The 23,023-nt window shown below is 39.0% G+C and overlaps 1 protein-coding gene across 3 annotated transcripts in view; it reads right to left on the bottom strand.

The window, feature by feature from the left end:
• The window catches only part of epha6 (eph receptor A6), a 50,237-nt gene that overhangs the window by 10,324 nt on the left and 16,890 nt on the right, over window positions 1–23,023 (bottom strand). For all 3 annotated transcript variants that reach the window (XM_031846104.1, XM_031846102.1, XM_031846103.1), the window contains exons 3-9: window positions 21,595–21,723; window positions 20,803–20,952; window positions 20,540–20,701; window positions 20,193–20,421; window positions 10,813–10,968; window positions 9,505–9,855; window positions 621–745 (exon numbers count right to left, since the gene is read on the bottom strand). In XM_031846104.1, coding sequence (XP_031701964.1) covers window positions 621–745; window positions 9,505–9,855; window positions 10,813–10,968; window positions 20,193–20,421; window positions 20,540–20,701; window positions 20,803–20,952; window positions 21,595–21,723 — 1,302 coding nt within the window. The remainder of the gene's footprint in view (window positions 1–620; window positions 746–9,504; window positions 9,856–10,812; window positions 10,969–20,192; window positions 20,422–20,539; window positions 20,702–20,802; window positions 20,953–21,594; window positions 21,724–23,023) is intronic.

The following is a 23,023-nucleotide window of genomic DNA, read 5'->3' as shown; positions in this document are numbered from 1 at the left end:
ATGGTAAAAAAAGCAGAGATAGCATTGCATTAAAGATGCTCTGCACTTACACTTTCTGCACGCTCAAAATGCTAATTGTTCTGTGAGCAGTGATTGTTTGTGTGTTGCGTGATGTGTATATGTAATCACAATTAGGGTTCATTTGAGTCCAAACCACTGTTAACACAGCAATTAACACATATGTTACATAAACATGGCCTAAAACAAAATAATCAAACTATTTTAGATCAGATTGGAAGACTTTATTAATCCCCAGTGGGGAAACTCATTTGCCACCAAAAACGAATGCAAACAACAATAGACTCATACAGACAACAATAGACACAGTCCACAGTGCAAAACAGACAAAAACACATTACAAAGAATAACTAACACCGGAAAATGCCATATGAAACATGATTGACATCAGAAAGATGCTAAATCTAAAAACCACATCTAAAGGTGTTCATTAAATCAAAACAAAAATCGAACTGCTGCTGGAACGAAAGACCTTCTGAGTCATTCAGTAGAACACTGAGGCATCCTGGTGCTCTCACTAAATGAGCTTCTGAGTCCATTAAAAACAGTGTGATGGATGGCCTTCAAAAGAAACAATTATTTAGTACAATCAAAGATTTTACCTTCTCAAAGTATTTAACTTCGTAGTCCACTATGTCTGAGGGCAGCTGTTCCACTTCTGACCAGGAGAGGGCAATGCTGTTTTGAGACGACCAGTCTTTCCTGACTACACCCACCAAAGCAGGACCTGAGGATGCAGTCAGAGTGCAAGGATTTCAGCTGTGATTACAAAATAATGAACTTATTAGACTTAGTGACTAACGTATGTATAAGGATCATGTGCCAAAGAGTAATTGGTATAAGGATTGGGAAAAAAACACAAGCAAGACAAATGGCAAGTTTGCAGCAGGACTGAGCCACTCAGTCACCTGTCCAAGAAGCCCAAGGGAATGAAGAAATGAGTGATCTCAGCTATTGCTCGAGCCACTGTAGTGAACTCTAAAGTGAATCCACCGAGCTCAGAGACTTGACTGTAAAACGCATTTTAAAAGTATCTTCAGCAATCACGAAAGAACTATATCAATACTGAACAGAAAAAGTTTCAAAACTCCACACTGGAAAGGAAATCTGAAACACTGCCTGAGAAAAACACATGCTGCTACATGTTACTTCTCCAGTTTGCAGAAGAAAATCTCAAGAATAAACACTTTTGAGAAATGAAAAAACCTCATTGCAGTTTGCAAGATAATTGTTTGTGTATTACAGGAGTACCCAAAAAGAAAGGAGGGCCAAGGAGCAACTATATTACTGTCCAGCTTCATTGTGATGTGCGGCCTGAGAGAATCATTTTTGTTAACCAAACCACTGTTTATCATGTTTGTCATTATTGCCGAATTTGGGGTCGTATTTTGCTAAAGGCAGCTGAGGAGACACAAAATAACCCAGCAGAGATTCAAATATTTACCATCAATTATTCATAAAGCCTTCGCTTGAACAGAATATGATCTGGCAAACTAAAAGATCCAGTCGCTCTGTTGTGGAGCGTGCTGTTTTAGAGATCATTGTCGGAATACAAATTCAAACCCAAACTGATGTCTTAAACTGTCTCAATGCTCAGAGAAGCAGATGACCGACTAAACACAGAAGGCCAAAGGCTGGATGGGGCACTTCAGAAAGGTGAGTGTCTCAGAAGACTTGAGTGCGACTTTCACATCTTGTCAGGAGGCCAAGATTTCTTCGCAGCAGCTCTGTCCAGACACGATGCTTCACAGTCCAGCAGCTCAATGACAACTGTGTCACATTAATCAAAATATTACACTTCTGCATCACACATGTACCACACATGGATATGATCCCAATCACTGGACTGTGCTGTCTATTAAACAGTTTGTAGAGTCACATCACACGTCTGCCATGACACGTCTGTCATTCCAGATAACACGTGTCCTCTCTATCCTGGTGGCAGGTGATGCCTGAGCTGTACAGAGACGCCTGGAGATGTTGTGGGAATATCTCAAGCCTCTGAGTGTGGCCGCCCGCTGCAGTTATTAATAGCAAACAGCAGACACACCAACAAAAATAAACACTGTGTATTGACAGCACACTCGGTGCAAAAGTGCACAGGCAAGGACAAACTCCAGTGAGTTGTGATTGTCATCCATACCGTACCTGAATGTTTTAGCTCAATACTGATCAGTTTAGAGTCATTATTACAAAGTGCATTATAATAAACACGAGTTCCTTCAAACAAATCTCTCAGCAAGTTGTCAAATGTGAAATATTTTATTTTACTTATATTTATATTTATTTTTTAACATTTTATGTAGTCATATCTATTACTTTGATGTTCTCTGTAATTTTGTAAAATTGTAATATTGTATAGGTGGATGCTTCAAATAAGCCAGTTGGCTTTTTGCCTCTTCCTGCGCTGTGATATTAATTTATCTCTGTTATGTTTGTTTATTTTTATTTTATTGTTTGAATTGTGCAAAATAAATAAACTAAACTAAACTAAATATGACAGGTAGCTGGAAGTATTTCAGATTTAGCAGTGGATATTTTATTGTTTATGTCTGATTGATGTGTGAACACATGGCCAATACAATGTGAACACTGTAATCCTTAACAAAACTAATTACATTTGCACAGTACTGCATCAAATAATTATTTTCACTGATTCATCTGCTGATTATTTTCTCTGTTAATCGATTAATGTATGGTTTAGAAAATGTCACATACTGGTAAAACAAATTACTTGTGTTCTCTATTTAACAGCACAAAGTAGAAACATATTCAACTGACTATCTCATACAGCAAAGATATGGAGCAACAACTCTTTCTCTGTAATATTTAGCTTATTTTACTTAAACAATTACTAATGAGATTTTCAAAATAGAAGGATTAATTGTCCGTCGACCGTTTTAACTAAAATTTCAGCTTTAGCACACAGTACTGACAGAAATATCTGTTGTTATCCACTGTAAAAATGGAAGTATATGCAAGCAAAGGCACGCACAAAACCTGAGGCGAAGTTATCTGAAGAGGAACAGCTACACAATACATATCGCTCTATGTACGACCAGCAGAGATGTCTGAATCTGTCCAAAGTCACGTTTTGTCACTCTTCAGTTTGTAATAAAAAAACAAAAGTTCCACATAGATCACAAGTATGTTTGTTATGGCTTATTGCTAGTTTTACAAGCATTTAAAACCATGAAAGGATTCCTTGCATAGAATCCTCAAAATCATGCATTAACTGCATTAAATGCATCATGCATTTAAATCAATAAATGAAAGTGTAACTATATGGGCTTGTGATATTAATTAATCAGTCAAAACATATTAAAGCAAGAATGATGTCCATGAATTTCATGTTTTAATCGGAAATGATGTTTTTCAGTTGGCACCAGTGAAACCAGATAAATATGCATAACCCACTTATGGGATAAAAATGTCCATGAAAATCACATTACTAGAGGGGATTTCTTTTTCAGCATATGGTATAATGTTATGTATCTATCACCATGCATGTATGTGTGTGTGTGTGTGTGTGTGTGTGTGTGTGTGTGTGTGCTTGAGCAGTGGGGTTTTCTGTGCATGGATATTTTGTGAGAAACTCTCTAAAAACCCTCTGAACTCTTACGCAAGAAGCTATTTTAGGTGCAGGATAAATCAATCTGTTGGTTAGAAACCTAATGCTATGTATGAGCGGCTCAAAGAAAACAGTTGCAATCAATACAGTTTGATCACGATTCACACGTCAAAAGCGGATTGAGAACGAATGAACTCTATAGATGGTTTATTGGCAACATCTGAAAATAGGTTAACCCTCATCTATAGATGAAGAAAGGGGGGAGGGGTAGAAGACAGAAAGAGTTAACAGGGAGAGCTGTAAAGAAATCCCACGAGGTTGCATCCCACCAGCATCTGAGTATATAAATAGACGTCAGCCTTATTCCCACAGCAAAGGAGATGAAAACGGAAAGGGAATCCACTGGGGGAAAGGGGAAGAGAACAAAGTAAAACAGAGAAAATCTCCTGGATCAGGACACCGCAAAACATTGGGAAATGTTCACACATGGATTCAGCATGTGTGACCTTTGCTTGACTCTTGTTATTGTTTTGTAAAGGAAAAAATGTTGATGAAAACTAGATTAAACATTCACATGTGAGATAGACTTGAGTATAAACCTCTCCTCAGGACCCTTTTACCCAAATGTTTTAACTTGTCACCAGCCCATAGAAAGACATGCATACAGCACACCAGTCACATTAACATTTACAGTATACTATATATGTACATTTAGACATCGTGTTCTAATAGTGTGAAACACTTATACGCTTGTAAGGGTTATAAAAAGCAAACGTTCACGTGCAAGAACTATCTAGAAATCCTGGTTCTTAATCTCAAAACATTGCTGAAAGACAAACATGATAAACCAGCCCAACAATGTTATGCACTGTTAAATAGAGTAAAAATATGCTCAGAACACACTTTGGGAATCCTCCTGAAAAGTTGCAACTGTCGGTCTTCGCCTTGTACTGGCATTGACGGCTTGTGGTTTCTAGATTGTTGTATAAGAAGAAAGATGAGGGTAATCCATTAGGAAAACAGCCCTAATTGATTGACAGTGCCAACAGTGCCAGACAGCGCAAAAACAAACATTTATGCCATGGAGAGGCATAGATGTTAAAAAAAAGTGCCAACAGCATGCTCTAAGGTGCTCTACTGTTTGACAATCCTAAAATGATGTCATGGTGATGAAGTCACTGTTCATGTGAAGCTGTAATCAAACTATGTACCACAGAAATGCACACTCATGCACACTCATAAACGTGAAGTGACAACTCACTGATCGTTCAAACCTTTGCTATTGTCAAATATTACCAATAATGAGTCCGCTGACAATAAAAAACTTATTACTAATACTACTGATCTGTAGTAACAGTAGCAGAGCAATAGAGCCTCGAATTAACTGGAAGACAATGAGCACAACTCCGTTGAGATTTCACCATTTAAACCGGCAGCTATTCGATTTTGATTATCTCAGAATCAATGCATCATTAAATCATTTTGCGAATGATTTGATTCGATGTAATTCAATTAATTTAGATTCTTCCAGGCTTCACAAATATAAAACGTGTGCCACAACCAAAACACATGAAAACTCCACAAGTGTAATCTTTTTTTTCCAAACTTTCAAAGGCTCAACAGCGGAATTTTCAGCCTCTACTAGTCTAGGACCCAATCTTTTATCTTACATGAGCATTACTTTTAACACGGAGTGAGTCTATCTTTGTGGTCGTCTCTCTGCTCCTGTCACAGGAGCGCTTTGTTCCTCTGTGCAGCAAACACCTCAGACATGTTTGCACTGATTTCTCTCTGCCTCGTCACAGAATGCTGCAGTGAACTTTGTGGGAGGAATCGTCAGTGAGAAACGCTTCGCTGAGCAATAACTACAGTGTTTTTGAGTGGAGTGCAGTTCGCTGTTCGTAAACACAGCGATCATCCTGCTCACACTGCTGTGCGTTGCTGCCTTGAGAGGCTTTAGGACAACAGCTGCTGACCTTCATCAGCTTCAACAAGCCTCCTGCTTTACAGAGTGAAATAAAGTGTGGAGGAGAGTGCTCACAAAGAGGCATGCCAGATGATTAAATGTGTCTTCTGAGAATCTGTGACTAAATAAATATTGCTCAGCTCTCACTGCTACAAAACTGAATGATAACTCCAGTGTATCATATCGTCGACAAAGGCAATAAACAGTCCACTCTGTTCAAAGATAGAGCGATCATACGTATGGCTAAACTGGGCATTATAACTTATCAAGGTTAGACAAGCACACAGGCATTAGGGAAGAGAAGGTTTAGCATAATTAAAAGAATAATGAGACATTAATATGCAATTTACAAACAGATAGCATGCCAACAGAAAATAAATGGTGCCCCCTCCTTCACACACACAAAAAAAATCTGTTAATTGCTATTTCTGCTTTTGATTGGTTATCATTCCATCATTGACATAATATCACAATCAATTACGTGAATCATCTTTCAGCAACTGCGTTAATTGGCAATGAGCCTGTCCATCCAAAGTCCATCCAAACAAAAGTTTAGACAGATTTACAACAAGCCTCTGTCCCAGCTCAACGAGCATCTACCTCATCTGAACTTATAGTACGTTTTTGAGTGCTTGACGAATGCTTTGCATTTAACAACCATCTAATATTGGTCTGTTATTACATGGCCTTATCAAGAGGCTTCTTGAAAGATTTTCCTCTATGTACAGCTAAAATATATATACATTTTAAATACCACATGCATGCTACCTGTTCAATTACATGTGTGGGAGATAAGCACGTGTGATGCTATGAATTACCGGTGGACTTATGTAAACATTTCAGTCCAATGAACTACAAAAAATGATCCCTGTGTGTGGGAGACAGAAAAACGAGAGTGAGCACAGGGAAGAGCTGGGAATGACTAACGGACCATGTGCAAAGCTGTAGGTGGTACACATGGGTGAAGCAAATGTGTGTGCGAATGTCATATGTGTATGGATTTGTTTGCCTGCTTGTTTGCATGCTTGCCTGGCTGTGTGTGCATTCAGTGTGTCTACCTAGGAGAGGCAGTTTGACAAGTTAATCCATTCTAAATGTCCTAATGAAAACATCCCCACAGGCTTCTTCTCATCCTCGACAGAGATTATTTTGCATTACAACTTCCTCTCATCAGTCGAGCTGCTTTTGCCAGAGAGATGCGTGTGAAGTGTCACAAACACACCTGGCATCCATGGTATGATGACAGCCTATCAGCAAAACATTTCTAAAAATCAAACTTTGAATATTGATTCGTTTTCACTGTATACTATACAGCCACAATAAATGACTGTTGAAGTAAATTGACTGAATTGTTGAATTAACTTCTCTTGAATGACGGCGATATAATCATGAAGACCTTAGCAACCATACACTCCATATTACCTGAGAAACTGAGAGAAGCAGAAACCCAAATATACTAAATCCTGCAAAGAAGAGGCAATAAACACAAAAGGGTTGATAACTTGATAGAAAGAAAATGGTTGTATTTTTTAATTTAACAAAGTCTGGTGCTGGTCCACCACTTTGGTCCAGACTGAAATATAACTACTCAATTGACTGCCATTACATTTGGTATGTCCATTCATGTCACCCCTCAGGATGAATCTTACCCACTTTGGTGATCCCCTGACTTTTCCTCTAGCGCCACCATCAGGTCAAAATTTTATTTTGGCCAATAATTCTATTTACTTCTAAATAACTGCAAACTAAAAACTGCAAAACATTCAACCGTAGCTATATTTTATGCATTGCGCTAATTAGCAAAAGTTTGCATGCTAAGGTGCTAAACTAAAATAGTGAACATGGTTATTAAAATTAAACTTGCTAAACACCAGAATGCATCGACAGAACTCCAAGTCTTGTTTAAATAGCAAACAGCACCATTCTGATCAAGGTACCACAAAACTGAGACTGAGAATTCAGACCAGATGAGACTTTGTTCCTGCCATCTATTGTACACATACAGTAATTGGACAAACAGCCATCTGTAAGCCTACAGATTGGCTGTAATTGTAGACTAAACTTTCAGCTTGTTGTCTCAAAAACACAAATAGTGGAAAATAAGATAAACTGTTGTATGATATGTATGTTTTGTTGCACTTCCTTTTAGTCTGCAGAATACAAATGACAAACTGCAACAATCTTACTGCTAAAATCATGGCAGCCTATTATCACACACAAAGACAATTTTTTAGTCTGTCTTGTTGTCATCAGAAATTCCTGGCTTGCTAGAAAATGTGCACATACATCCCAGTACAATTTATTAATCCACTCCCTTTCCTTCTTTCATTTCAACCTTCTCCATCAATCATGCCATCAATATTCTTGCCCTTAAAATATCAGGTTCAGGATCCAGTCGTCACTAGAACATTCAGGTCTCTTATTTTTCCCAATTCAAGCCAAAGAAAGTGCTTCCTTGAGGACATCTATCAGTAGTTGATCTCAGGTCAGCCGGATATTGCTAATTAGGACTATAGGTTCAGGTCATAATGGCTCCGTCAGCTATTCAAGGGTCAGAGTTGTGCTTCACTTTTTGACACATTAAGCTGGACGGAAAGACAAAGACTGTGGAAAAAGACACAGGGTTTTCAGGAGGGGGAAAGGCAAATCTAGCTGCAGAATAAATAAACGTTCCTGCTACTACAGCATAAATATCTCAATCTGCTCCCATGCAAACACAGTATTTATGAGCTAAAAATCTGATATTATGTAACTACAGCATCTGCATACACAGTATGTCAAGCATAAGCATGCATATTTAACCTATATTAATATTTTAGAGCAAAATATGGCTAGTTGAATGTTAACTCTCAACAATCTGTCCACCAGAAGGTCAACAAATGGAATACATAAACTGCAGATGTCTTGTAAACAAAACATTTCTTTTTTTAGGAACAATTAAGTCAACAGCGTTCTATAGCTACTGTGCACCAAAGTTGCTGAATTCAACTCAAAGCCTTGAGATACAGTTTAATTGATCAAACACAGAGGACAGTCATATTACCAGTAATCACAAGTAAGAGACTAAGCATTCAACCTAAACTAGCCCCACACATCCAGTCCACATTTAATCCGACAAATGCCCAAAAAGGTAAAATGTGGACTATTTTTTCACATCCTATTATAAATCAATTTAGTATTTTTGGGCAACACCTTGTTAATGCTCATGTGAGTTAGGTAGTTAGGTGTACAAGGTATTTTTGTATTGCAGCAAGATAAACCTGTGAAGAAGTAACCTGCTCGTTTGTAAACTATTTTTTATCGGTTTTGCTTGGCTCCCTGCCATCCCACCGGCTGAATGGTCCACTGGGAAAATTCCCACCTTTCCAGACGGCCATTTTGCCCGTGCCAGCAGGATTAACATGATGAATGTGTCGCAATATTTTGTAGCCTACCATGTACTATTTCAGCCCTGCAAACTGTTTTTAAATCGATTTCAATTGTTAAAGAATTCATGGCCACAACTAACAACTGTTTTCATTATTAGTCTTTTAAATATGTTTTAAAGTTATACTTGAATCAGAAAATAATGTTAAAATAAGACCGTGGAGCCCATTGTGAGGTCTCTGATTTGTTTTTTGCGCTACCACCGGTCCAGAACCCAAGGTATTTCAATCACAGTGATGAGAAACAGAAATGCTTGGCATTATTGCTTAGTAAATGACTGTCTAAAATGTTTGCAATTAATCGTCTGTTGATGGATTAATCCATTAATTAGCTCTCTGTTTAATCTGTTTACTCATGAAATTAGTAATAAATTGTAAATCTTATCCAAGTCAAGAATATCAACATAATTTAATTCTGTGTGAGGTACATTTGCTTGTCATCATTGCCACCGCTGGATTTGAAGACAGTGCATCAAACAGAACTGCAAAGTAGCACTGAAGTGAACAAAAGCTCTGCAACTCACCAGCTTGGTGTGTATTGACGGTAACATTCGCCAGCGAGCGTGCAGACACCCCCAGCCCAGAAACGCCGTTTGCCGCCTCTACATGGAAGGTGTAGTTAGCGTGCGTCGCAAAATCTAATATTGCCACAGAGGTACCAGTCAGACTAAGCGGCCGTGGGATGAACCGCAGGTCTGGCTCACATGGCTCACACTGTGTCACACCACTGTCACCGTCTCTTCCATCACAGCGCTGGCACAGGATGTTGTATGTGATGTCCTTCCTGCCTCCTGTGTCGCTGGGAGGTATCCACTGCAAGAAGAGAGCCGTGTCATTGATCAATGAGACCAGGTTCCTGGGAGCCGAAGGAGGCCCTGGAGGGAAAGAAAAGGCAATCAGAGAGAGATTACGCATTGATAACGCACTTTATCACGTATTGTGCAAATATATGTACAATACGTGTGCAAACACATGTAGAGGGGTTTGGTTATTGCCTGATTGAATAGAGTCAACCAAAACACATGATTTATAATCAATGGTGCCATTTTAGATTCTTTAGACCTCTTGGGAGATCCACTAAGTGTGTCTACGGTTTAACAAAAAATTATGAAATAAGCAGCAATAACACCGTACTTGTGGAATACTACTGTGCAAAAATGCAGGTTTGTATGCAAGAGTCAGTATTAAGTATAACAGCAAATACACCACTCATCTGACCTAAAGTGAATGAAGCTTAATTGGGCACATGATCACCAAAATCTGTCAATTAAAGGACCTTAAGCAGCAAGAATGTGAATCTGTCATGTGATGTGTGTGCGATGTGCGTATAAGTGTGTGTGGGTAGATGGTTGGTTTTCAATCTATTTTGCAGTATTTTATTCTAACAGCCTGTGTATCAATTTCTTGGATAGTACACAGATCTGATGTTTTTCCAATTTTCAAAACTCTGCAATGTCTGGTTTGGCAAAGTGACCAGAACTGAAGTTCGTGTGAGTGAGTGAGTGTGTCTTTAAATATGTGTTAGTTAGTATGGGTGGTAAGCTTTCAGAGTGCCCTAAGTGTTTAATTCCAGCATGCTACTTGTCAATTACATGGATGCTACTTTATGTCTATAAATGAGGTACATCATAATTGATTTTTTCAAAATTTAAATACGGAGGCTTATAGTTATGGAGGCATAGATCTAAATTTAGCTCAATCATCTTGCTAACATAAAAAAGTGCAAATAGATTGGGGAGGGATGGGATGACCAAAATAAATTACAGACATGCAAACAGGAACTAAGAATGACCCAGCTGAAAAAAGAGAGTTTTAGTAACTGCTTTACTGACTTGTACAAGCCATGGTGGAGGAGTCTTTGATAGCTCTGTAGAAGCCTTTGTCGCAGTGACAGATGGTGGCGGCCTGGTCATGGCTGGAGCTATGTGGAGGACACTTGGAGCATTCAGTGTTCCCAGCATATGCTTTGAAGAAGCCAGGCTTACAAGCTGGAGAAAAAGAGAGGTTGCAGGAAGACGCCAGTCACACAAGTTCAATGTTCATCTTGCAATTGCATTTACATCAACACACACACATTTAATTACATGTTCAGCTGCTTCTCTCCTCACCTGTGGTCTGACATACTATTGGAGATGCACCGATACTGATATCGGTCCATTCAAATAGCTTGATTGGGTATCAGTGACAATGGGCCGATCTGGTATCGGATACCATTATTTTGATAAATAACAATTCAGTTAATTTCGATCTATATGTTTACTTGTGACATTGTGTTTCACAAAGTTAGGAAAGCATTGTTTAAGTCAAGCCTGATGCCTGTTGCTGTACACATAAAAGAATGATCCCAGTCACTTCCACACAGTGGAATTATTAATTAAACGCTGGTATTGGATCGGTACACAGTATCGGCCAATAGCCAAAGCCCGGGTATCGTAATCGGGACTGAAACATTTAGATCAGTGGATCTAGGTACAATGGATCACTGTTATCTTATCTGCCCCATGCTTAAGGTGCTGTTCATTGTCCAGTCTAACAAACGGCAAACCCCTGTAAGGCCCCATTTCTCCCACAGCACCACATCTTCTTTTTTTTTCATTGTGGTCTAGGCATTTCCGTTAACGTTAGGTGTTTTAGTTGTTGTATAAAAATAGGCTGAACAGGAAAAGGTTGCTTATGTCAGGCTCCCTGTTACGATCCAAAAGTCGTCAAGAATGTCAGGAACATTACCTAAAAAAAGTGTCCAGTGAAAGGCAATGGACTGGAGCTGGTGACAATACTACGAAAGGCCCGTCCTCGCCTCAGCCTCCAGATACTGTATTCACCAAGTTGTGGAAAATACTCTGGAGCCCCACAAAGGAAAGTTGGTATTGTTTGTCTGGCATGTTAAAAAAAAGCTATTAACATACAAATAATGTATTATGAAAATGCAATTATAGTCTGCTTTCAGACTAAAACCTCCATCCACTTAACTGGTCCATTCTACTGACCTAAGTATTCTGCAGTTTTCCGCCCTTACCCCGGTTTACTTTCCGACCTCATTACTTCCTCCAGTTCTCTCCTGTTTGACCTTTCCATTTATTTTTTTTCCCATCTATTCAACCAACTCTCCTTTCCTTATCTCTCCAATTTTTTTTTAACTGTTTTGCTCTGCCACACATCTCACCCTTTCTTTGATTTTTTTATTTCCATTTTTCTTCCAATATTTTTCCTTTTCCCATCCATCCTCCTGCTGTCCTCTGCTTCGCTCTTTCCCTCAAGGCTTATCAGAAGATGACAAAACCATTGCAGATTGCCTCCTTCTCCCCAGACTTATCTCAGCAGACACAAATAAAACACTAACAGTGTGATTATATAATATTCTGGGAATCTGGAGATCATTTTTGCAGAGTGATTTGTATGAGAATATATGTGTGGGTAGATTTTATAATTTCAGCATTCTAATAATTTCCCCACAATACCTACAAGTAGGGAGCCACATTTGTTTACTTTCTTCCTCGCATCATCAGAGACAAAGACCATATAACATAAGTCTGTTGTTGTATGATGCATTATCACCACTATAATCCTTCTGTTGATACAAGCGCTTTCTATTATACAGAGATAAGTTTCATACTATATGTCGCATGAGCGATGTCCAGCCGCTACCCAGTATCTGGGTACTCCTTGTAAGAAATGATTGTTAGTGCATTGACTATCCTGGTAAATTGAAAGGAAATTAAATGAAATTGCTCCTTCTCCTTATATTCATGTAGTAATGGAGATTAAAATTCAGTAGTTTTAGGTACACTAAATCCCTCAGATTATAAAGCGGACCAACTGATGCAGTATCTCTAGCATCTACATGTTTGTCAGCTTAGGAGACCTGTGGGAGAGTACAGGTTGAATGAGGATAAGACTTCCTACCTCAGGCTAGACTGTTGTTACGTGAGTCTACCCGAGGCTAGAAACTTGTTAGAGTGCCATCACCAGCTCAGTTGTTCATTCGGTAGATAATACAATTCACTCTCAATTCACTGTGTAGAGACCACCTGTAGAAGAGCAGCCTGTCACACCAGCCTGGAATATACTATGTTGAGAAAAGACAAGTCTTGAATACGTCTCCCCTTCTTCCCAATCAGAGGTCCATCAGAGATTGATCTTGTTGAGCTTTGACCATCAAAATATTTCACCAATGATGCATAGTGAGTGGAATGAATCTCATCTCTTAGCAATCTAAAACTATATCATGTTATCGCTGTCAATATAACTGTAACCCCTCGACTGTCCATGGAAAATACCATGTTTTGATTGGCTTTCACGTGTTGATGAATTATAAAGACACCTGAAGCTAAAAAAATATGTAAAAATTGCCATCGTCTTTTCTTTTTGTTTGACGGAAAGATTTATGAATGCTTCTTTATGAATGCTTCTTTTCACCGCAGTACACCAGTAAGTTTAAGCACCAATTCTGGCTTCACCTCACCACCAGATTTAGAGCTACAACTAAAAATGATCTGTTGTAGATGAATCTGTTGATAATTATTTGTATTCATTTGGTGTATGAAATGTTAAGTTCTGAATGCCTGAGCTGCTGACATCTTAAAATTGCCCATTTGGTCCAACAAACAGTACAAAACTAAAAAAAATATTCAACTTAAATCAAGCAAATCCACACATTTGAGAAGATGACACCAGCAAATATTTGACATTTTTGATTGTAACATTTCAACAATTATTGGATTATCAAAGTAATTTCCAATTGATTTTCTGTTGCATGACTAATCGATTAATGGACTAATTGTTGATCCATTTGAATTTGCTTTCTTTACAGCTAATTTGTAGTCTGTCTATTTTACATATACAGTATATCTTAAAACTTGGTGGAAAAAGGTCATTACAGTATTAAATCAAACAAAGTTCAGTGGTTTTGACTGAGAGGACGAATGAGAGATGACAAGCAAGGTAGAGTGAAAATGAAATATGCAAGAAGTAAAGAGATACAAGGAAAAAACAATCTGCATAAACAGGTGGACATAATTGAGTACAAAGATATGTAAAATGGATGAGATGAAATACTGACACACAGACAGATATCCTCGCCAAAATCGCATTGCTGCTTAGCTCCTAATGGGAAGAGTAATGTGTCACCCAGCTTCCAATTTTTGAGGCACCTCAGTCACTTGGATATTACTTTCCTCCTATGTTGAGCTCCTGCCAAAGGCAACAAACACACAGATTCATTTGAATTTCCAGCTGCTCCATGCTCTACGGTGTTTGCTGGCAAGATCACCACCAAAAAGCAATTACAATACTCATAGCACTATTTCTATCAAAAAGTTTGAAAACACCCCCCCACCACCCCCCAACATGTGTGCACACACACCGGCACATAATGAGATCCAATTTGTACCCTATCAGCTGTTTGGCTTTTCGTCATGGAACACATTGTTATTCAAGGAGCAATATTGGCACAAAATAGGTATTCCTATTCAGAGCAAATACTGCTGTCGACAGATAACATACAACAATGAAGCAGACAGAGGTACGTTTTCACCAGTTAATAGCATCAGGGCCGAAACCAATGATTCTTTTTTTTAATTATCAATTATTCTGCAAATTATTTTGTTGATTAATCAATTAATCATTTGGAGTATTACATGTCAGAAAATAGTAAAACATGTACATTTTAATTTTTACACTGCCCGAGGAGATGTCGTTTTTTATTTATTAATTTATTCAACAGTCCAAAAATTCCAAAGATGTTAAATTTACTTTCGTATAAAGACAAAGAAAATCAGCAAAGCCTCACATTTGAAAAGCAGGGAAAAGTGAATGTTTGGCACTTTTGCTTGAAACATTACTAAAATGATTAATGGAATTAATAAAGACATGTTTTTCGTTTTAAATGAATCAACTAATTGACTAGTTGTAGCTGCTTTAAATAACTTCAGTCTTTTTTTGACGAGATTGATGTTACCAGTCTTGATGATACATGATAACTTTTTTTACATTAAGATATGAGATAAGATATACTTTATTGTCCTGCAAGGAAATTTGTCTTGGGCTCCAATGTGAAAACCTGAGTCACATTCCATGTATTCGTACGCATACATGGCCAATAAAGCTGATTCTGATTCTGATTCTGAAGCCGCTACATCACACAAAACACTTGCCAGCGTCACAATCCACATGCACGCATACCACACAGATCCAAAAATACACTCATGCATAAACATGCTTAAATACACATACCGTCAATAGTTACTTTATCCTGCAATTATTATTTTGCCCACTTGGAGGCAGTGCAACAAGATCTACGTTATATTATCAACTCTACACACAGCTCTGTATTGGTCTCCACCAACTAGACTACTAAGGGGAGTATGTGGCTCTTTAGCTGCTAAATGCTCCGCTACTTTTACCAGTAGTCGCTAACTTTGTCTGAGTGGTGATGGCAGTGTATAGTGGGTTTCTAGAGTGTTTTCGCCTAAAGCAGCTGTCTGCCTGCTAAAAACATTGCTAATAAGAGCAGTGAGTGAATCAAAACAGTAAAGTTGCAGACTGGAAAACAAAAACAATGACCTACAAGATGCTGTGAAGCTTTGTCGAGCTAAGGCGGAACTGCAGCGAAATTCTCTCTGGGTTCATCACTACAGGTGATCGCTTTTAAAATGCACAGTATTTTGATCCTTAAAAATTTTGATCAGAGCAGCTTAAAAAATACACTTTTCTAAACACCTTGCAGTGATTAAACTTTGGCATATAGGTCAACAGTAGCACTTAAGAATGTGAGAAATTTGAGTTTAAATAGATATCCTACAGGGGGCAAAGGAAGTTCATCAACTGCACATTTGCAGGAATTAAAGACATGCCAACCAAGAGATTTTGAGTTGTTTGGGTGTGTAGAATTGGAAGTTTTCTCTTGGCTTTACATTGTCAGAAACAGATGGAGCCAGATACTATGTTTACCCTGGACTCTCAGCTTTGATATGCAGATGGGAAGTTCACAGAGAATGAGTGATGCTCTAGTCTGGCTGAGCTGCGTTAGAGGCGAGAGTAAACACAGTCCATACTGGACAGAGGAGGGGAGCAGTGGCTCAGATACAGCTAAGAGAATGTATTGATTTCATCATTTCCTATTCCACTTTACCTGAATTCAAGGTCACTAGGTTGTACTTTCCCTGCCTGATCAATCCTGTGTCTTGAGACAGCAGAGGTCATCAGTGAGCAAGCTAAGTTTTGGCGATTTCTGGAGAACTCTGACACGGATGGGTCAAAAGGACAAAGAGAAAAGGGAAAACACTAATGGACTTTGTAGTGTGTGATTCTGAAAATCATTCATCTTTACAGTAAGAAGAGAAACTGATATGTGTTTGTATTGACTTCATAAAAAGTACGGGAGGTGTTAGCTGCCAAACTGATCAACTAAAAAGGTTTTGCTCAAACCAAAATATTTGAATATAGAAGATGTTTTAGTTATTGCATAATCAGTTAGCTTAGTGGTAGGTTTTTGGTTATGTCTACATATTCATTCTGATTCAAATGAAATTCAAAAAGACGTCTCTATTAGCTTCCCCCACAATTCACTGCCTCCTGTTGAATATAATTGTGTGACGAAAGGATGTGGAACAAATAGCGTTAGCACCATGATGTTGTCTTATCTAGGTCATGAGATAACCAGCCTATCTCTGAGTAATCCTCTTGTGGCTGAGACTGAATGAAAGGAATAGAATAATAAAACACTCGATTGAGATGTCAAAACAGTCTGGCAGAATGCTATTGGGGTGGAAAGCAGGGTTTGATAAGCGCTGATGCCTTTGTTTAGGCAGCTGGGAGGGAAAGATGGACGTGTTCGCGCAGAGCTCTGCTTATATTTGAGAGCGCTGGGGTTTTCCCTATTCTCTCTCACACTCTCTCGCTCTCTCTCTCCCTCTTTTGCTCTTTCCCCATGCTGCCTCTCAGACAGCTTTGATCACAGTACCCTTTGAAGCAGTGTTCCAAAATGAAAACGAGGAGAAAGCAGAAGTCACCGCAAGTTCATGCCTAAACTTCCTGAACTACTTGCAAAGTGCACATCTTCATTACAGCACAAGCTCTGCAGGAACTATGCAAAATATTCATTCAAGCCATAAATCATTAATTGCAAGGCCATAATGCTTTGCTACTATCGATCACCTCTTCTAAGCTAATGTTAATGAGTTCAAAGATGCAGTTTGAGAATGGCACAGCAGATCAAACTCGATAGAACCCGACTGTAACCAATAGAGCAGTATCTCTGGCTTCCTTTACCCAAGATGCTACAACAGTATTTCAGAGAAGGGTGAATCGAAAAAGGAACAACCATTTTGGGAAATATGCTTGTTTTCTTTTTAGACATAGTGAGACAATAAGTTTATGTCCAGTGCAGAGATAACTTTGGGAAATGTTTAGCAGACACAAAGACTGGACCGCAGAGGAAACTGCTGGTCTAGCTTCGTCAAAACTGAATACTGTTGGCCTCATAACAGTTTTTATGTATCATTTACTTGTTGTGTTTCGCTGATATGCTGTACATGCAGTAAGTATATGTGTAAGTGAGTAATGCATTACCATAACAGAGACTGTAATGTAGTGACTGGCTACATCAATCACATAGGTAATTGTGTACAACTCACTAATTTATCTTAATTAATACCAGTATGGCCGTTGCATGTGATGACATGCCCTCTGAACTAAACTTTAGGTGCATTTACTCAGGTCAGCTCATGGTGTCTGCCGAAACTGATTTCTAAACCACACATTATATATCTGTATAACTCACCTCATTAAAATCATTTTCATGTAAGTAAACTTGAGGCCAGGGATTGCCTGCCTTGACTGAATAAATATACAGTATATGGATGCGGAAACACAGACGTCATGGACGATACCTGATCAATAAAGTCAGTATCACCGTAGATACTGATCCGGCATATTGGATCGAGCATCCCTAGTATGTACTGTACGTATATTCACATACAGTATTATTGTGTAGCATTAAATTCTTGGGATTATATTACAATTATTTTACTGCTGACAAAACAAATTGTGTGACTGATGACTATGATAGGAGCTGTGTACTGTTAGTCATTATAAATTATCCAGCTAGCTTTACGAGGTTAGAATCAAGACTAGAGTGGCAATACTACTTGCCGTCTTGGAGATAACGAATACCAAGAGTATTTGTGAAAAATATTTGTGTTGGACAATCATCCTCAAATCTCCTTGAAATCAGTTCCAGTTGGGCAACAGGATGATATATGCTGTGAGACGATAACGATCTGTCAACTGTCGGACTTTTTGCTGTAGCGTTATTACTTTGATAGCTGTCCTTTATATCTCTGGTTGTTGTATTCGACCATTGTGGACTGTGTTGCAAATCAACAGCAGAACTGGTTTATTGGCAATATTAGATCTGTACATGATTTTTACATAAATGTGATACAATAACTTGTTCAGCTGCTTATTTTCCTGGATTACTTGAAAACAAACATTCCTATCTGGTTGTTTAATCCATGAGCAGTCTCTAAATAGGTTTTAATTAATATATATATATATATATATATTTCAATATTGCAACATAAAATCTCCTACTGTCAACTTGAGGTGTCTGACAACTTAGCTTTGTCAATTCAAAGAACGTGCAGTACATATGAGTGAATAAATAGACAAGCATACATTGTTTTCCAAGTGTCCAGTGGGTTCCTGCTACATGAGTTACCGACCCGTTCATTGTAGCGGCTGTCAAGATCCCCTAGACACTGTTGCAGCTACAGTACAATCGAGAGCAACTACTGTCAAAGGGGAGGAACAGGGAGAATATAAATGCAGGACATATACGAGGGACACCATGAGAGTGCTGGTCCTAAGCTGCCGTCTCATCAGTAATCTCTCCTGACAGGCTTCTGTGTTGTTTAACTACATCTCTGAGATGATTGAGAACAAGAGAGACAAAGGATAAATACGAAGCACGGAAAAGAGCAGGAGAATTACCCCCGCAGAGCGAATGAAGGAGATACAACAGCCTGCCCTACATATCAACTGTGCTAATGACTGTTGGAGTTCTCACTGTAATAACCTGAGTAACCATATCACCACAGGGGTACATGCATTTCACCCCAACCAGCTGAGACTTCTGTAAGTCGGCAAAATGTAGCAAGTAACAGGAGGTGCACTTAAATTGTAATCATGGAGTGTGGCTCCATTTACCTGCCTTAATTACAACAGCAAGTCTGAGCTTCGTAAATTAAAGAGCGGGTTGGGGGAGTTTAAAAAAAGACTATAGGTGCAAGCTAAATTAGCTGTGAAACTAACAAATGAAGGCAATTAGCCAGCTAGCCCCCAGTCTGTCTGCATAGTCTAATTGGGAAACCAGGCCAAAGACTATCTGGAACAACTCAACAGTTTCTTTAACATTTTCTTAATCCGTTTTGCTGACGAAAGGCCATATTTTAATAATGCTGATACAACTAATTAGAGAAGAGGCATCCTAAAAAAAGCCTTTCACATAAACTTTGTGGTATTTATCAAAGTTGTTAGATTGTTAGTGTTTATGTAAATGCTATGTGGGTGAATGTTTGCATTTATCTACCACAGCATGATATGTATCAAGACAACAACTGACATATAAACAGCAGAAAGCCAAAACAGCTTGATATTTAAAAAAAGACTTTCCCATTTGTACCAAATAATTGAAATAGTCCAGAAGGTTCCTCATAAGAGCCATTTTGAAATGTCAAATGAAAATACTCAGTGACATACACTAATCTCTTCTTATCCACATTGTTTAGGGTCTCATAGCAGAAAAGGATGGTGATGAGACACAGCAGCAAGAGTGAGAATGAAAAGGGAGAAATGAAAACAGAGCAAATAAAGGGACACGGAGGGAGAAAGGAGGGCATGTAAGTGAAGCAAAACAGAGTGGACAAGAGAGGAGAGAAAATGATGAGAGGCAGGGGGTGGAGCTGTGAAGAGATGACGAACGATTGAGAGGATCAGACAAGGATGCAGGATCTTAGAATGAGAGGAGGGAATAGCAGTTCTGTAAACTCAAACTGCTGCAGATGAGTGGGGAGGCCCTGGAGATCTGTTTTTGCAATGCCTTCTCATCTCGTCTCCCCATTTTCTCTCTCACCATTTGATTCATTCTCTGTATTTCCAGCTTTAGTTCACTGTTGTGCTCTAAAATGAGTAGAAACCCAAACACACTCCTTACCCCGGCAGCGGCCATCCATCTCCTCGTGGCCAATACTACAGACACAGCGGCCCAGGGGTACCAGCCAGTCTCCATCAGCACCACAGTACAATTTGGGTGTGTCCCTCTCTTCTGCATTCTCCACACATGCGCCCCTTACTTCCACCAGAGAGGATGAGTCCATATGTGGCACCGTGTCAGGAAATGCTGCCAGGTTCCTTAAAGTCGACGGGCAGCGTTTGTAGAACACCTTAGAAGAAGGAAAAACAGGAAATTGAAGTACTGCCAGTCTTGTGAAAGAAATAGAATTGACAAGTTCATAACTGCATTTCATGCAAACATAAGTTGCACCGCCTCTGTTCACTGACCTTGACAGACACGAGGGCAATACAAGCTCCCACATCCTGGAAGGCCAAGTAGAAGCCCCTCCGTGTCACCGGTCCCACCTCCCTGACCTCGGTATTGAGGCGGAGAACCCGATCTCCAAGATCTGTCTGTGTAAAACTCTCATCTGCTGCTATGGTGTCCACCTTGAAGCCAACAACAAACACCTCATTAGCAAAGTTGTTACTGAATCATACCAGTAGCACAACAGGGAACTTTTTTCCATGATGCGGCTCCCATAACCAACCTTGGCATAGTCAGTAGGCCTGAACCGTGTCCCTGCAGAGAGCGGTTCTTCGGTCTGCAGGTAAAAGAGGTTGAAGGTTTCCTTACAGGTGCCAGACACCCAAGGAATGGAGTTGCAGTCTCTCAGTGTGAAACGCAGCTCCACATATACCTGAGTTAAAATATAGATTAATTAATAAATCATCCCAAGCTCATTTAACATCTCAAATATAGGCCTATTAAACATTTTGCCGTCAGCTCTACCTATTGCTTGACCAATAGTAGGCTTTTGTTTACATGTTATACAAAAATCAGTTCGGTGCAAGCATCAGAACAATTAATGAATCAATAGAAAGTAATTCAAATAGTAAAAAAAAGACAACACAAAACTACAAACAAGTAATAGTAAAAAGAGTAAAATACAACCCACGAAAAAATGTATAAGTCATTCAAAAATCTCACAAGACAATAGTAGCACAACCAGGCTACTGCTTTCTTGTCTTGTCACTTGTCTTCTCACTAGCAGTAGTTAGTGATACAGCTCAGTTTCAGACATAATGAGTGACAATCCAGTCGATGTGCAAAGAAGAAATACTCCATCTTTGATCTATCATGCACTGTTCTGTATTGACTTCAATGGAATCTTCTCTATCAGAGTGAAATCATGTGTTGTTTTTTTTGTCTGCCATTTTTCCCCTGACACTTTGCGGTTGGAGACAATGTCACAATCAGGCTCTGAATCAAGACTACTTCATTGGATTCAAATTTCTTGCCAAGTAAAATGTGTCTTAGGGAAGTGATATGTGGTCCAGACCTTCTGTGCAGCCTGCCGCTGGATCCATCCAGACCGTAGCCAGTTGTTCTGGTTTGGCTCCATTACGTGGCAAACCTGGAAGGTGTGAATGGCTCTGTTCTGCTCATCCATCTCTGTGATAGCATCCCACTGTAACAATACAGGAAGCAAATATTAATACATTTAAAAAAAAGTATTTAGTTAGTAAAATTATTGCACACAATCTGAAAAATTGATAGATGCCATTATCATGTGTCATTTGGGTGAACTGATCGTAAGATAACTGTAATTTGTTGATTGGTGTGAGTGACTACAATTGGCTGTTATTCTGTATGTATTATATTAGTTTGTAAAGGGCTCAAGATTAGTAGAAAATGTATTAGTATTGACCCTACTGTATGTTTGGAGCTTACAATTCATGCACCCATGAATGACCTGCTTTTAGATCCGTTCCATAAGAAACCACCTATTGCATAATGAAACTTAATTTCTATGAAAAGATGACGTTTGAAAGACACCGAGTTGGTTCCACCAATGTTTTCAAGCTGTTGCATCAGCCAGACGCTCTCATTTGTCTGCTTCGCTTTAACGGTGTGATGATCGGAGCTTCAAAAGCCCTCACGTGTATTGACAGAACTTCTTTCTCACAACTCCTGTGGCAACAACTGGGCAGCTGAGATTGTGTCAGTTATACAGCTGGACATAATTATATCTGAAGAGCATGAGATCCATGGGAGACCTTGTGTGCGCTTTCAATTTGTTAACATGCTGTAATTTTTCCTTGTATCTCAGGAAACCAAGGGGAATTATTAATTTCCTAAGCTATGGTTGAACCAACCATTGTAACGTTTCAAATCAGTGCTTGTTTTGGTTATGTCTCTACAGTATTTACAGTAATATTAATAGAACACTCACTCTTGCTCACTCTTTACATTGTAATCAGGTCAGCTTCAGTGACAAGTTGGAAACCATCACTATCATCACTTATCTGAGACTGGATTCTCCAAAGGATGCAGTGCATGGGGGGGAGGGGTCCTTTTTCCTCTCCTCTTAGTTAACAAGGTCACTCAAACGCTCCATTGAACAAGTGATGGTGCACAATGTATCATGGTATACTGAGGGTTGTAAGGCCACATGAGTGAGCAAAAGAAGGCTCTTGACCACATTTGGAGAAATCCTCACTATGGGGCATCATGTCAGCCTATCACAATGGTTTTGGTCTGGAAATGCTGCCTTTCCAGGATCCATCCCCTAAATTTGGACAGAGCTACTGAATAGATTTTACATTAAAGGGGTGTCACTATCCAGTAAAAGACTTCCGCATAGGATGTGACCTTTGCTTTTACAAAAACAATTCCTGCTAGATATACTGAAATAACAAAAAAGTAAAAATATAATTAGATTATAATGTTGACATGTATCAAGACTACTTTTTTTATTCTGGCATATA

This window comes from Anarrhichthys ocellatus, unplaced genomic scaffold (genome assembly GCF_004355925.1).
Source record: "Anarrhichthys ocellatus isolate YVR2014 unplaced genomic scaffold, GSC_Weel_1.0 scaffold6, whole genome shotgun sequence".
NCBI classification, from domain to species: Eukaryota; Metazoa; Chordata; class Actinopteri; order Perciformes; family Anarhichadidae; genus Anarrhichthys; species Anarrhichthys ocellatus.
This window is presented reverse-complemented; position numbering and strand designations above follow the sequence as displayed.